This window comes from Mauremys mutica, chromosome 4 (genome assembly GCF_020497125.1).
Source record: "Mauremys mutica isolate MM-2020 ecotype Southern chromosome 4, ASM2049712v1, whole genome shotgun sequence".
Lineage (NCBI taxonomy): Eukaryota > Metazoa > Chordata > Testudines > Geoemydidae > Mauremys > Mauremys mutica.
Window position 1 is genome coordinate 61,458,476 of NC_059075.1, and position 15,053 is coordinate 61,473,528.

The following is a 15,053-nucleotide window of genomic DNA, read 5'->3' on the forward strand; positions in this document are numbered from 1 at the left end:
AAAAAACAACCTCTGAATATTACCTGCATTTATAAGGAAGTTGAGCTGAATTTCTCATTACACGTGCAAGTGCATGTGGCAATGTTCTAGGAGGGCCAGAGGTAGGGCTCTGAAGGAATGTGTTCATGTCATGAAGGACTGTATTGTAATTCACATGCATAAGGGGTAAGAGTTAATTATGCAAGAATACTTTGGTATTTCTTGCCTCTTGAGTGCTTCACTTGGCAACCTGAATGCTCTCTTAATATAGCTTTCTGTGTGAAATTTAATTTACACAATTTTATTCTTCTAGCAAATATAAAGAAAGAACCCGCTTTGTCTATACAGTCTTTTATCTCCTACCTGGGTAACATCCCTTGTGTGTACTTTACTTATATGTGATAAATGGCAGAGCCACGTGTTACTTTTTTTTTCTGCATCTTTAATCGACTCGTATATTCTGCCAACTATTCTATCTTTCCTAGGAGCTACCTCTAAAATTCCAAACATTTGAACAACTTCAAACAACTGCCACTTTTTTTTTTGAAAAACAACCTGCCAGTGAAATGTTTTTTTCATTGTTGTTGGTCATTTTGCCCTAGCAAAGGAATGTCATCGGTATCAAGTGCAGGTTATGTAATATGCACTCTTGCACCAGTGACAGATCTCATAACCCAGGAGGGCTAGAAATGAGAGCTTTATACCACTGGAAAGGCAAGGGCCTGAGCTTCCTACTTGTGTTCCATTGGGAAGTTCCAAGATCAGACTTTACAGTGATGGTAGTAGAGCTATTTTAGGAAACATTCAGTGACATCTAAAAATTTTAGTTGGTTTTTGCCCTTGATGGTCTATGCTGTTGGGCTCGTGGTACCAAGAAAGTCTGGAGGGGGAAAAATAGGAACTCTTGAATCCAAATCATTTCTACTATAGTAGTTCTGTAACACACAGCATAAACAGAACACCCAGCTCGTCGTGTGTTAGAAAGGTTTTGTCCAAGAATATCCTGCATAAGTCGCTCAGAACTTATGCTGATAGAACCTTCCATACTACACTACCAGGCATTTGAGATAGAGGTGCTCAGAATGGAAAAATCTCTTGTGAAAAATGGCATCTTCAGGTTGTTTCCACCTTGCAGAGTTTGAAATTCTATGCAAAATATATTTTGAAAAATGTATAACTTTTCCCTCCTCATCCCCCTTTTCCCCTTTTGTCACTGCGTGCAATAAGATGAATGATGTCCAGGATTATTTACCTTGATTTCCCCATTTTTCTTTTGCTATTTTAACTTTTCAAAACTTCTGAGACTCGCAAAATTAGTTTCATTTTTGCTTTTGCCATTCTGTAATTCTTCCAAAATTGAAGTTCTGAAATTTAGCCAAAAAACAAACTCTAGGCAACACTCAATGGCAGAAAGGAATAAGGAAGAAAAAAAGGAAGGAAAAAGCAAAGAAGAGAGAAACACAAATTTAAACTTTGAAATATCAATCTTCAGTTTTGACACAGAGCTTAGGAGTCTCAAAGGCTTTTCTGAAAATTTTCAGGTTTTTTGGGGAGGGAAAAGGGACTTCATTGAATGGTTTGAATGAAAAATTTCAACCAGCTTGAATTCTAGAATAGAGAACTTTTAACTTTGTTCTTCATTTCAGTCTCTGAGCTTTGGCTAGGTAGTGAAGTGTTCTCTGTGCACGCCCTTTAGGTGATGTCACACAACAAAGAACGACGGTCAAAGCGGGATGAGAAACTGGATAAGAAATCTCAGGCCATGGAGGAACTGAAAGCAGAGAGAGAGAAAAGGAAGAACAGAACAGGTGAGTGTGAAAATCTGTTGTTGTTGACCTGCAAAGAACATAATTTGGAGTGCATTTCCTAATCATGTAATACAGCTGTAGCAGGTGATGCTGGGGCACTAATCTTTAAACTGGTGTCAATACAAAAAGCTCAGTTAAGTGGGTTGATTTGGTTTTGAAACTAATGGTGGTTTTCTTGTTCCCCATTTCCTCTTTGTTTGCCCCCAGTTTTTGTTTTGGGCAGAGTTTTCCTGAACCCACTTCTCCCTAGAGTGCTGCCTCCACCATTTTAAAAGCCAGTACATTTTGTTCTTTAGTGGCCTACTGAACTGATTCTAAACCCTGTAATATCTTTGGAACTGTCGTTTTTAATTTTTTTTAAATCTTCAATACAATTTCATGTAAACGTAGCCCAAAATCTTTAATCAAGCTTCCCCACTCCCATTCCGCCCCAATATGCTCCAACCTTGACCTTTGTTCACTCCAAAATTGCCATTTCCATGTTCACTCATTCCTTGGTTTTGTGACTGAAATTGCTAACAAAGGTGCCAGTTGGCGGTGTTGGTTTGTGAGACAGGGATGTGTATTCACTGGGGAGTGGACTGAAACCACCAAATAATTTCACGCAGTCTGTTGAATAGTGATCATTTGGCAACATTTCATTCCTGACAGCTTGAGATGTGGTTGAAGTGGCTACCTAGAGGTGAAAGGTTCCATTACTGAACCCCTAAACCATCTAGACTCTCTGTTAATTTCTTAGTAATGTTTTGTCTATGGCCATCTGTTTCTATACATGTAACCAGAACACATTTTGTTCTTTCCACCACATGCCCCAGGCATCTTGTTGCAGACTGAAGTTGTGACACTATCTTTTTGGCCTTCCTTGGTCCTTGCCTAGAATGCTTAAAAAGACCCTTAGGGGTCTGTGCCTTTTCTTCCAAAAGTTGTTGTCATGAGCAGATAGACTGGCAAGGTAGCAATAAGCTCAAGTATGCATATGTGAATCCTGTTTCCTTATCACCTTGCTGTTCTCCACCCAGTGTTTCAAATGAGCACAGCTGAGATTTAGGAAACTTTTGCATACTCCTGTTTGTCTGTTTCAAATAGTAAACCTACAGTGACTAAGTGAATGCTTAGATGTAAGTGTAACTGCATGCTATGAAGCTGGTTTTCAGCTTGTGAGCACATTATTATCTGGTTATCCTGTCTCTTACAACTGAAGGTTCCAAGTGCAAAGAGAACCTTTCAGCAAAAATAAAAGCTCAATTATTTCCTTTTTCAGCTGAGTTGCTTGCAAAAAAACAGCCATTAAAAACCAGCGAAGTATACTCAGATGATGAAGAGGAAGAAGAGGATGATAAGTCTAGTGAGAAGAGTGATCGCACATCCAGATCATCCTCATCTGATGAGGAGGAAGAGTAAGTATTGAACACAGGTTATAGAAAACTGCTGTCGTGTGTGTGTGTGTGTGTTTAAAATACCTGTCTGGCCTTGTTTTGGTTTAGAGGATTAAGTGGGGGCAACTTGGTGCATCAGAGGTGGCTCTGCCTCTTGGCAATGTCATTTGCGGGCTTCTACGTGCAGCTAGATTTGGGATTTATTTGCATTCCCTCTTGTAGTCCAGCTTCCCACCACTGGATCAGCAGCTAGGATTTAACACTCTCCTGTGACCCAAGTGTGTTCTTTCCTGTTGTCTGCAGTGATTGGAAGATGAGGTAATTCTTGCTTGTTGGCACCAGAGTTTGCACTTAACCCTTGAGAGTTAAACCAGTTGGGGAAACATTTTGAAATAGCCCCGGTTGTGTTGAAAAATTGAAGCTACACACTTGCATTGTGAAAAATGTTGATTATAAACTGACTGGTTGAGGAGCCTCGTAATGGTGGGATAAGAATCCTACATCACTGTTCAAATTGTGCCCATATTTGTAGTGACTGAAATTTACTATCATTGATTTGTGATTTGGTGACCTTGGGCCAACGATTAAATTGCCCTGGAGACAACAGTACTTGCACCCTGAAGAACATGGCTCATAGTTGAGAAGTGTAAGGGAAACTACTGCCCATGCTGTACCTGTCCTATGTATATAGGGCTTTTGTCTCCAGAGCTTTCTGTTGGACACCTCTCATGAGCACTAAATTCAAATAACTACACTCTTCCATCCTGACACATTGAATCCTTTTACAAATGCTTTAGATAACTAATTGAAACCCCTTTGTTTGATGCTAATGGATTTACATTTCTTTTGTCCTCCTTGTCTTTTCCAAACCAGAAAAGAAGAAATTCCTCCCAAATCCCAGCCAGTCTCCTTACCCGAAGAACTGAATCGGGTACGGTTATCTCGGCATAAGCTAGAGCGTTGGTGTCATATGCCCTTCTTTGCCAAGACGGTCACCGGCTGCTTTGTGCGTATCGGCATTGGGAACCACAACAGTAAACCTGTCTATCGAGTGAGTTTGTCTTCCAGGGATTTGATTCCCATTTAGTAGCACTGCAATATTCACAGCTACCATTATTTGTCTGGTCTCTCAGGAGAAAGAGCTCATAATTATTGGGTGGTTACAAGTAAAAGATCCTTCATTATGTACTGAAGGAGCCTGCTGCTGTTAGAGTAGTGGAGACGGCTTGTTTTTAAAAAAAAAAATAAAAAAAATCGAGGGGTAAGGTGGCCAAATAGGGACCTGCAGCTTATTGATTTCTAAATCAATGTGATAAATGGGGGCCATACTAAAACAATATTGAAAACCTAGTCTTCCGACCCCAACTGATGCTGCTCTCCTTCTCTTTGTTCTGTATTGAAAATTAGTTTTTGAGTTATTGTTGTTATGACCAAGTAAGGATCAGTATGATTCCCGCTTCCTGTAATTTGTGGTCACTCCCGTAAATTCTTACCACTTCATCTCTTGAGAAATCAGAAAGTATGCACTACGGTACCAGACATTTCCACTTTGCCTGTGCACTTCAGAAGAGAGAGTAATTGGAGGAAAAAATGCTTTGCTGCTTCAAAACCTGTTAGTGAATTTGAGGACGTTGGTAAAGGATTTAACACCAGCTGTGCTCAACAGTGAAGACAAGATAGTGCTGTCAAACTGGTTTTCTGTACTGATGAGCAAGAACATAGATCCATTTTTTTCTCTTGTGCTAATTGTGTAAAATAAAATAATCTGACTCCTCTTGGGGAGATAATTTAATCATTTCTTTGCTGTTCATCACAGTGACTACATGAAAGAATATGGCAGCATCCTCTGAAGTTCCAGTCAAAAACTGGTACTTCAGAGTGATTGTGCTTAACACATGGGGCAGTGCTGAAGGTGTATTTTATTTCCTCCCTGTGCCAGATACAGCTATTTTACTGTAGGATTATACACACCATGTTACTGGGGAAGAATTGAGACCACTTAAATGCCATACCTATTTCAGCTGGCATTGTAAACTGCCAGCTGCTTGCCAGCTGAAGGTGAAGAACAAACCTATACAAAGTAACTTATACAATACCTGCTAACATAGCAGGGACGAGTCTTCAGTGTAACTTTCTTTGCTCTAGATGATGATTTTTAGTTAGAATTATTAATCAGACTAAGCTTGGTCTCAAGTGGAGAGGACTTTGAAGTATGGATAGTGTTCAGAAAATGGCATGAACTTAGTCCTCACAGTCTGTTCTTCTGCACATCTTTTTTTATGGTTTAGGTTGCTGAAATAACTGGTGTTGTAGAAACTGCAAAGGTTTACCAGCTTGGGGGCACCAGGACAAATAAAGGACTACAGTTACGGTAAGGTGACAAAGTAATTTTATCAATTGGTGCATTGCCTTCTTATGGGATGTAATGTTTTCTGTGTGGTATGGAGACGAGAGCCATAAAGCAGATTTTTTTTCTACCATCACAACATGCTTGTCAGAACACTCTTCCCCCTTAAATAGGGAGATGGTAAATAGCTCACAAAATGGCCACCTCGGTCCCTTGTGTTCTGAGAAATTCAGCTGGAGATTGCCAGAGCAGATGTCTGTATATTCCTGCTGTGCGATGTCAGTCATCTGTATTTTTTTCTTCCTCTTCATCACCTCCACACAGGGCAATGGGGAAATGTATCTTCCTATGGCAGAGACAGAACAAGGACCAGAGCACAGTGCTGCTTAAACACTAGATGGTGGATAGGTGGACATAATATGAAATCTCTCTCTTTTTTTCTCTCTCTCGGGTACCTATATGGACCCTGTTAAAGATTGTGAGGCATTCAGCATGGTAATGCATTGATCCTCACAACATCCTGGTGAGGTAGGAAAATGAGACACCTGCTTTCTTAATTCTCCCAAATGTTTGGAGAATGCATTTGGTGCAGGTCTGCAATAACTTGATAGGTTCTCTGAAAGAGCCTTATTAATCATTCACACCTCTGATGGCTGGTAATAGCCTTTGCTGCCTAGTTTAAGGAGATAAATCCTTGCTCTAAGGGGGAATGTTCATCGGGGCAGCTAGCTTCCCCAGACAGTAGGGATTCCCTGGTAATCTGAGAGCCATGTGAGATGCTCATCAGAAGTAGAATGCTAACTGGCTGGTGGTGAGAACTTCTGATATTGTTTAGAAACTAGATGGAGGTTGTCTCCTTCACTTAGCATTAAGGACACTATAATTTAGTCGTCGTCTTCAAGTAGTGTCCCTATGGGTGCTCCACTGTAGGTGCGCTTGTGTCCTGCCCAGCTGATCATAGAAAGATCCTGCTCTGAGGAGGTACAGGGTGTATTATTACACAGTAGAAAATCGGCTACACATTGTAGTTTACCTTCAAAAGTGGACCATGTTTTAAGTTTGGTGTAATTCCAGACAAATTTCCCTGACATTGGCTACTCTCCCAGTGGTCTTAGATGATATACTGACTCTCAAGAAATCAGGATTATCTCTTAGTTCACTCAAAGTTCACCTAGCTGCCATAGCAGCTTTCCATCAACAAATAGAGGGATACTCAGTGCTCTCACACCCAACCACAAATCAATTCCTCAAGGGTATAGTAAACCTTTTTTCTCAACCCAGACATCCTACCCCAACATGGGACCTAAACTTAGTACTAAAGAGCTTTCCTAAGCTGTCTTTTGAACCCATGGCTACTTTTGCTTACATACCAGTCTATGAAGACAGCCTTCCTGTTGGCGATCACCTTGGTGAGAAGAATAGAGGAAATAGCGGCACTGATGGCACACACACCTTATACAAAAAGAACAGGAGTACTTGTGGCACCTTAAAGACTAACAAATTTATTTTAGCATGAGCTTTCGTGAGCTACAGCTCACTTCTTCGGATGCATAGAATGTGATACCAACGTGATATATGCCATCATGTGCCAGCAATGCCCCTCTGCCATGTACATTGGCCAAACCGGACAGTCTCTACGCAAAAGAATAAATGGACACAAATCTGACATCAGGAATCATAACATTCAAAAACCAGTGGGAGAACACTTCAGCCTCTCTAACCACTCAGTGACAGACTTGAAGGTGGCAATTTTGCAACAAAAAAACTTCAAAAACAGACTCCAAAAAGAAACTGTTGAACTCGAATTAATTTGCAAATTAGATACAATTAACTCTGGCCTAAACAGAGACTGGGAATGGTTGGGTCATTACACTAATTGAATCTATTTCCCTATGTTAAGTTCTCCTCACACCTTCTATGGGCCATCTTAATTATCACTTCAAAAAAAAATTTTTCCTCCTGCTGATGATAGCTCATCTCAATTGATTAGACTTTTCCTGTTGTTATGCATACTTCCACCTTTTCATGTTCTCTGTATGTATAAATATCTCCTGTCTGTGTGTTCCATTCTATGCATCCGAAGAAGTGAGCTGTAGCTCACGAAAGCTCATGCTAAAATAAATTTGTTAGTCTTTAAGGTGCCACAAGTACTCCTGTTCTTTTTGCGGATACAGACTAACACGGCTGCTACTCTGACACCTTATACAATATTTTTTCAGGTCAAGCTTACTCTTAGGCTACACCTGAGTTCATCCCCAAGGTGACCTCATCTTTTCACATAAACCAGCTCATTCACCTCCTGACCTTTTACCCTAAGCCTCACCATGATAACAGGGAGGCTATACTGCACACAGTAGACATTAGAAGAGCCCTGGCCTTTTACCTGGACAGGCTGAAGGCCTTTAGGAGATCTCCTAAGCTTTTCCTTTCCATTGCACAAAGGTTTAAAGGCGCAGCTATATCGTCCTAGAGACTCTCCAAATGGAACTTGACTGTATCAAACACTCCTATCAGGTTCATGTAGTACCTCCATCCGGAATCCACGCACAATCCACGAGATCGGGTTCCTCAGGCATGTCCCTATCTCTGAAATCTGCAGGGCAGCAATCTCTGCGTCTGAGCATACTTTTGCAAAACACTATGCGATTACCAGGTGCTGTGCTTCTGATGCTGTCTTTGCTTCCGCAGCATTGTCATTCATAACAGACTAGATGCTGAAGCCCCAGCCTCCCATTAGGGATACTGCACGGGAGTCACGTGGCGTGGAGGACCCATAGAGACACTACTCAAAGAAGAGGAGGAAGTTACTTGCTTTGTGCAGTAATGATGATTCTTTGAGATGTGTGTCCCTGTGGGTGCTCCTAGTTGTTGCATTTCTGGGTGGAGACCCATGTCTCTTCCCCTTGTGATCAGGGTATTTGCAGGCTGCACAGTTCCCTGCTTGCCGTGTTTATTTGCTAGCCAAGACAGTCTGCTGAAACAGACGTGTTTTGCTCTCTCTTCAGAGATGGATAAAGAGTATAATTGCTATTAATATGTTACCACGCAGTGCTTTCTAAGCAACCCTACTTTATACTTAAGGTATACACATTGCAGAGAAAATCTCCATGCACACTAATAAGCTTACCAGGAACCTCAGTCCTAACATGGATTCTGGCAGGATAAATCCTTTAACCACCCACTCTAGGAGAGTCCTTGTGTTTAACAGTTCACCACAGCTCCAGCTCAGAACAAGCACCCAGTCCTATGGGGCCTTAATAGACCAAGTTCTTCCACCCCTCCCCAAAGGATTGGGACCATCCATGGATCAGCGGTCCTGTCCATTGGCTGGATCAGAAAGACTGCCCTGAGTCCATCTAAACCCAGGTTATTTATCAGAAAGTATTTTCTTTGTCTGTTGGTCACTGGAGAATCCAGTTTGAACTAGAATATGTATCTCTTGGGGGGCAGCAGAGTGGGGGAAGGAGAGGGATGGCCTGGCTTCCAAGGCTGCTGATGGAGGAAGTTCATTTAGCATCCTCCCTGCTGCTAGAGAAGATGCATACAATGCCACAACAACACAGTTGCATTTTTAATACAGTTTACCCCAAGAGTATTAACCCTATTTCAGTGGAGGTTTAACTTTATTGAATTAAATTTATCTTAATTCTATTAGGCTTGTTCACAACATCACAGGATATTGTCAGTCTGTCTCAGTAATTTCCCAGGGTAGAGTCACTTAAATAGCTCAGGGCAGGGAGAAACCAACACACATTGACCAAATGCCACCTCCCCTCTTAATAAGGTTACAGGACAGGAATCCTTATAACAAACAGTTCACCAGAGCCTTGCTTCAGAGCTCCCAAACAAGTCCACAAACCCGAGTCTGAGATTCAGGTTAGACTTTTCTCCTGGTACCTGAGAGAAACCACCACCCACTGCAGCCTACCTGGCTTTTCCTCCCCTCAGCTTCTTGTGTGTACTTTACTCGGCTATCTGGCAGTATGCTTCTTCCCCCCCCCCCCCCCCCAATACAGTCTTTCATATGCAGAATGGAACAGAACTGATCCACCAAAGTGTGTGCAGGAATTTTGGGATGGAGGTAGACATGCAGTGAACAAAATGAGTAGCCTAAATTGTCACTCAACTGGCTAGAGTGCATTGAACCTTTTGTCTTTCTTTGTAGACCCAAGTCATTGCCCTGTATCCAGCAGATGGGCACGTTAGTTCCTGGTAACTTTTTTTCTTTGTTATAGGCATGGCAATGACCAACGTGTGTTTCGTCTGGAGTTTGTCTCAAATCAGGAATTTACTGAAAGTGAGTTCATGAAGTGGAAGGAAGCGGTGAGTTTGCCCGAATTTTTCCTCTTCACAGCAGCTCTCTGCCAGAGATACTCTGAGTGGAGAATGATCTTGACTCCTTCTGTTTTTGTATCTAGATGTTCTCTGCTGGAATGCAGTTGCCTACACTAGATGAGATAAACAAGAAGGAAGTGTCCATCAAAGAAGCCCTCAACTACAAATTTAATGACCAAGACATTGAGGAGGTAAATGAATTGACTGTACTTTGAGATGTGGCCCTGTAAGTAGTGTCTCCTAGAATGACACTAGGGCAGTGCTCAAAAGGAGCAGGAATTCACAAGAGCAGAGCTCTGGCACTTGTGAAGTCAGACGTGCTTGGTTTCACTGTGGTGGGGCCAGGGCCGGCTCTAGTTTTTTTGCCGCCCCAAGCCAAAAAACAAAAACCCAAACCAGGATGAGGACGGACTGCCGAAGCAAAAAATGCCGTCCCTGGAATTGTGCCGCCCCAAGCATGTGCTTGGTTTGCTGGTACCTAAAGCCGGCCCTGGGTGGGGCTGAATGGGAAAGGTACAAATAACAAAATTAAGTGGAATAAATGACAGAGATGGAAAGAATAGTTTGGGGTCTAAATAGGCCTGATTTTTAATACCCACTCCTATTTTATTATATTCTCTCTGTGTTCTGTGCCCAATCTCAGGCTTGTTCTGCAGCCTTGCAAAGAGTTCCTTTGCTTTGTTACTCTTCTGAGCTGAGTAAAATAGTACAGAGTCCTAAGTAGTTATTGGCATCACGTTAAAGTTGGCTATTATCAATTCTTCAGCTCTTTACTAGCTCAGTATTTACTAAGTGTAATTTGGTGTCATTAGTCTGTTATAGGCCATATATACAGTGAAAGTTGTAACTTGTTAATTTGTGTTTTGGTAGCGTAATGAATGCAAAGGTCAGATACAGCTGAAAAAAAAAAGTTCTGTAGAAGTAAATATTGTCTTATGTTTAATGGGACCGGTTGGCCTGTCATTTGTAGCTCCTCCAGGTATTATAAAATGAATATATTGTTATAACTTCTCTCTTCTGTTCTGCTTCATGTGAAAGATTGTGAAAGAGAAAGAAAGGTTCCGAAAAGCCCCTCCCAACTATGCCATGAAGAAAACTCAGCTACTAAAGGAGAAGGTAAGAGATGATACTCACCTACTTAGTGCAAAGCTCTCTTGATTGAAGAATCCAAGCTTATTTGGATGCTAATTATAACCAAAGCACAACGTACTCTGCAGCAACTTGACTTAAGTTCTACAGCAAATAGAACGCAGAGAACTGCTGGGTTCCAGAACATCTGGAGCCCAGTCAGAATCATTAAATTCCTCCTCCATTGGAGGGCACTTGCCACCTGCTGATGAGGCACAACAGCCAGCAGCTGTCTCAGCTGTCCTTTCTTGTTCTCAGGGTGAGACGCTCCTAGTTGGTGGCTGTAGAAGTTCACTTTCTTTCCTCGTTATTGCTACTATATACTCTTCGAAGAATTTGAAAATTGCTTGCCTATATTGGTTTTTTACAGCCTGCTGTTCAAATTCCTATTGAAAGAAGTAGATGGCTGAACCATTTACTGGCTGTTGTGGTTTCTTTCCATGTCAATGTCTCATGTGAAGAGACTTGAATATTCAGAGCCTTGAGTGGCTTACTTGGTCATGTGCATAGCACAGGCCTAAAAGTCAAGCAGTTTAAAATACCTTTTGAAGAATAAAAATTGCCGCAGCTTCTCACACCAAGGAAAAATCTACACTTGGTTTTCTCATTAAGTTGATACACTTCTACCTCGATATAACACTGTCTTCGGAAGCCAAAAAATCTTACAGCGTTATAGGTGCAACTGTGTTATATTGAACTTGTTTTGATCAACCGGAGTGCACAGCTCCCCGGAGCACTGCTTTACTGTGTTATATCTGAATTCGTGTTATATCGGGTCACGTTATATCAAGGTAGAGGTGTACTAGAAAATACAAACCCACGAAAACAAGGGATTTAGCATCCTGTTAACTTTGCTCTTGCACACTTTGGACTGGTTTAACTTTATAGATAAGCCATCATTTACTGAAATTCACTTATGTGGAGTTGTGGGTTATGTGATGGTGTATGTTCAGTTTTAGTGAGAAGGTGGGAGAGGTAATATATTTTATAGGACCAACTTCTGTTGGTGAGAGAGAAGCTTTTGAGTTTTGACTTTCTGAAAGAATGTCTGATCACTGCCACCAGGTGGCACGCTAGACAAAGGTTGTATTGTATATCTCATTGAATGAGGAGGCTGATTTAAACTCCCATTGCATTAACTAAACTAAAATTCACAATTGCAATAATAATCAGTCTTTTCCTGTACGGGGCAGGGGAAAGATGAGTTGTAATCTAACTATAGCAGTCTTCTGTATAGGAACGAAAAATGAGATCCTCTTATTCTAGTGGTAGAAGTAAGAACGCCACTGAAGTAAAACAGGCTAGATGACTCTCGGTCTATCCCTAATATCTATGACTGGCCCTGTGGTGGAGAATTATGCCTAACAAATTACTGGTTGCTTGAAGGCTATGGCAGAGGACTTGGGGGACCAGGACAAGGCAAAACAGATTCAAGATCAGCTTAATGAACTGGAAGAAAGAGCAGAGGCCCTGGACCGCCAGCGGACAAAAAACATTTCTGCAATCAGGTAGGTACCTGAAGTTGGCATTGTCCCTTCAAAGCACATCAATAAAAAGGCAACAGAAGAGAGAAACCAATTAAAAAAAAATTGAATGCTACTTGCAAGTTCTGGCACTTCTTTCCTGTACATGTACTTATGAACTGAATACCGTGGTTGCTAATTATGCTACTTATCCTCTTGCTGTTTCTCTCCATCTGATCATATGCACCAGAATCCGTTTCTTGTTGTCAAAAATGAAATCTTTCTTCCCAACCATCTCAAATAAAGAGTTGTGTGCCAGAAAATGATTGCCAGTGAGAGCAATCATTTAAATAAAATGACTATTAAAAAAATGAGCATAAAAGAAAAAATTAGGCCAAGGCACAAAATGAGATTAAACTAGCCAGGGACATAAAGGATTACTTAGCCCTGGTAAGGCCTCAACTGGAGTACTTTGTCCAGTTCTGGGCACCACACTTTAGGAAAGATGTGGACAAATTGGAGAAAATACAGAGGAGAGCAACAAAAATGATGAAATGTCTGATAAACATGACCTACGAGGAAAGATTGAAAACACTGGATTTGTTTAATCTGGAGAAGAGAAGATTGTTTCTCCCTCCTCAGTCTTCAAGTACATAAAAGGTTGTTATAAAGAGGAGGGGATTGTTCTCCATATCTACCGAAGACAGGACAAGAAGCAATGGGCTTAAGTTGCAGCAAATGAGCTTTAGGTTAGACATTAGGGAAAAACTTCCTAACTGCAAGGGTAGTTAAGCACTGGAACAAATTATCTGCGGAGGCTGTGGAATCTCCTTTGGAGGTTTTAAAGAACAGGCTAGACAAATACCTGTCAGGGAAGATCTTCTAGATCAGAAGTTCTCAACCTTTCTTTCTGAGGCCCCCTGCAACATGCTATAAAAACTCTATGGCCCACCTGTGCCACAATGACTTTTTTTCAGCATATAAAAGCCAGGGCCATCATTAGAGGGTAGCAAGCAAGGCAATTTACTGGGGCCCCACACCACAGGGGGCACCACAAAGCTAAGTTGCTCAGGCTTCAGATTCAGCCCCTGGTGGTGGGGCTTGGGGGCCCCGGTTGTAGTCCCATGCGGCAGGGCTTTGGGTTTCTGCCCTGGGCTGTAGCAAGTCTGATGCCAGACATGCTTGGCAGACCTCCTGAAACCTGCTTGCGGCACCCCAGGGGGCCTCGGGCCCCTGGTTGAGAACCGCTGTTCTAGATAATACATAGCTCTGCCTCAGTGACGGGGACTTGACTAGATGTCCTATTAAGGTCCCTTCCAGTCTTGGGTTTCTATGATTTCCTGCTTTTGGATAGCGTGCATTAAGTAACAGTGTTGTTGTTGTACTCTGTCTCCTCTCCCCTTCTCTCTGCCCCCCTTCTTTTTTGTAGTTACATCAACCAGAGGAATCGAGAATGGAACATTGTGGAGTCCGAGAAGGCTCTAGTGGTAAGGAATGCTGAAGCAATACTTGGGCTACCAGAAAAAAAAAGAATTTGTAAGGGAGTGGCGGGTAGCTGATTACATGGTGAGGTTTACCACATTTTATTTTATCCTACAAGATGTTCTTTCAAAACAAAACAAAACTCAGAAAGTGGTATTATAAAGAAATTACTTGCCCCTCCCATGACCAGCCCCATTCTCAGCTGGTTTCCATGGTGGTTGTAATATTGGCATTGCATGAGTAAGAAATCAGACTTAAGGAGGTATAGTAATGGAGGGAAATACTGCTCTGCCCTGTAGTGCTTTTCATTCAAGGGACTTAATTAGTGTTTGTTAAAGTACTTTAAAGTCTCACAACATCCGTGAGAGGTATGCAAGTAGTCTCTCCACTTTGTCTTTCAGGGAGTAGAGTGATTGGAGTGTAAAATTTATGGATATGACCTAGTAGAGGTTATTGGTGGTGCTTGCTGTCCTTCTAACCTTGATGCTGCAGATGGCCATGGTGTCTGTGTGAGGGTTGACAAAGGCAAGACAGATGAAAGTAGTGAGCTATGTAAAACTGTTCATTGCTTCTTCTGCAGGCTGAAAGTCACAATATGAAAAACCAGCAAATGGACCCTTTTACTAGGCGGCAGTGCAAGCCCACGATAGTGTCCAATGTAAGTATAACACTGAGTCCAAGGCAAGTGGAGGATGGTAGGGAGCAGTGCAGCCTGTCCGTGTGTGGAATAGAAAGGAAAAGAATAAATATACTTAGTGACGCAGTCAGGAAGGGCTATTGGGAACAGTTGTCCAGATACAATGGTGATACATACTCAGGCCAGGATCTGTACACCCACCACAAGGAAAAAGTGTTACAGCCCATTATTCTTGGTGAAGTGTATTGGAGATGTAGTGATCCAGGCATGGGCATGGAGGAGCGGGAAGATGATGGTGCTTTGGAACTCACTAGTAAATTCTTATAGGACAGCTCTGGGACAACAACCTGCTCTGTGCTGGTATAGCTGCAAAGTCTCACTGTAGAACATATGTTTTAATGCTTAAAATATTCAGTTGAGTGCATAGTTTCCTAAAACATCTGAGGGAGAAGAGAGGGACTGTGGACTGGAAAGCAGTGACTCTGAATAGGATTTAGG

At 41.8% G+C, this 15,053-nt stretch overlaps 1 protein-coding gene across 1 annotated transcript in view; it reads left to right on the plus strand.

Annotated features, from left to right (window-relative positions):
• Window positions 1-15,053, plus strand: part of RTF1 (RTF1 homolog, Paf1/RNA polymerase II complex component) — a 40,698-nt gene that overhangs the window by 19,462 nt on the left and 6,183 nt on the right. The window contains exons 6-15 of the mRNA XM_045016836.1: window positions 1,676-1,787; window positions 3,049-3,184; window positions 4,037-4,214; window positions 5,452-5,534; window positions 9,746-9,833; window positions 9,929-10,036; window positions 10,884-10,961; window positions 12,360-12,481; window positions 13,866-13,923; window positions 14,499-14,576. Of these exons, the coding sequence (XP_044872771.1) occupies window positions 1,676-1,787; window positions 3,049-3,184; window positions 4,037-4,214; window positions 5,452-5,534; window positions 9,746-9,833; window positions 9,929-10,036; window positions 10,884-10,961; window positions 12,360-12,481; window positions 13,866-13,923; window positions 14,499-14,576 (1,041 nt within the window). The remainder of the gene's footprint in view (window positions 1-1,675; window positions 1,788-3,048; window positions 3,185-4,036; window positions 4,215-5,451; window positions 5,535-9,745; window positions 9,834-9,928; window positions 10,037-10,883; window positions 10,962-12,359; window positions 12,482-13,865; window positions 13,924-14,498; window positions 14,577-15,053) is intronic.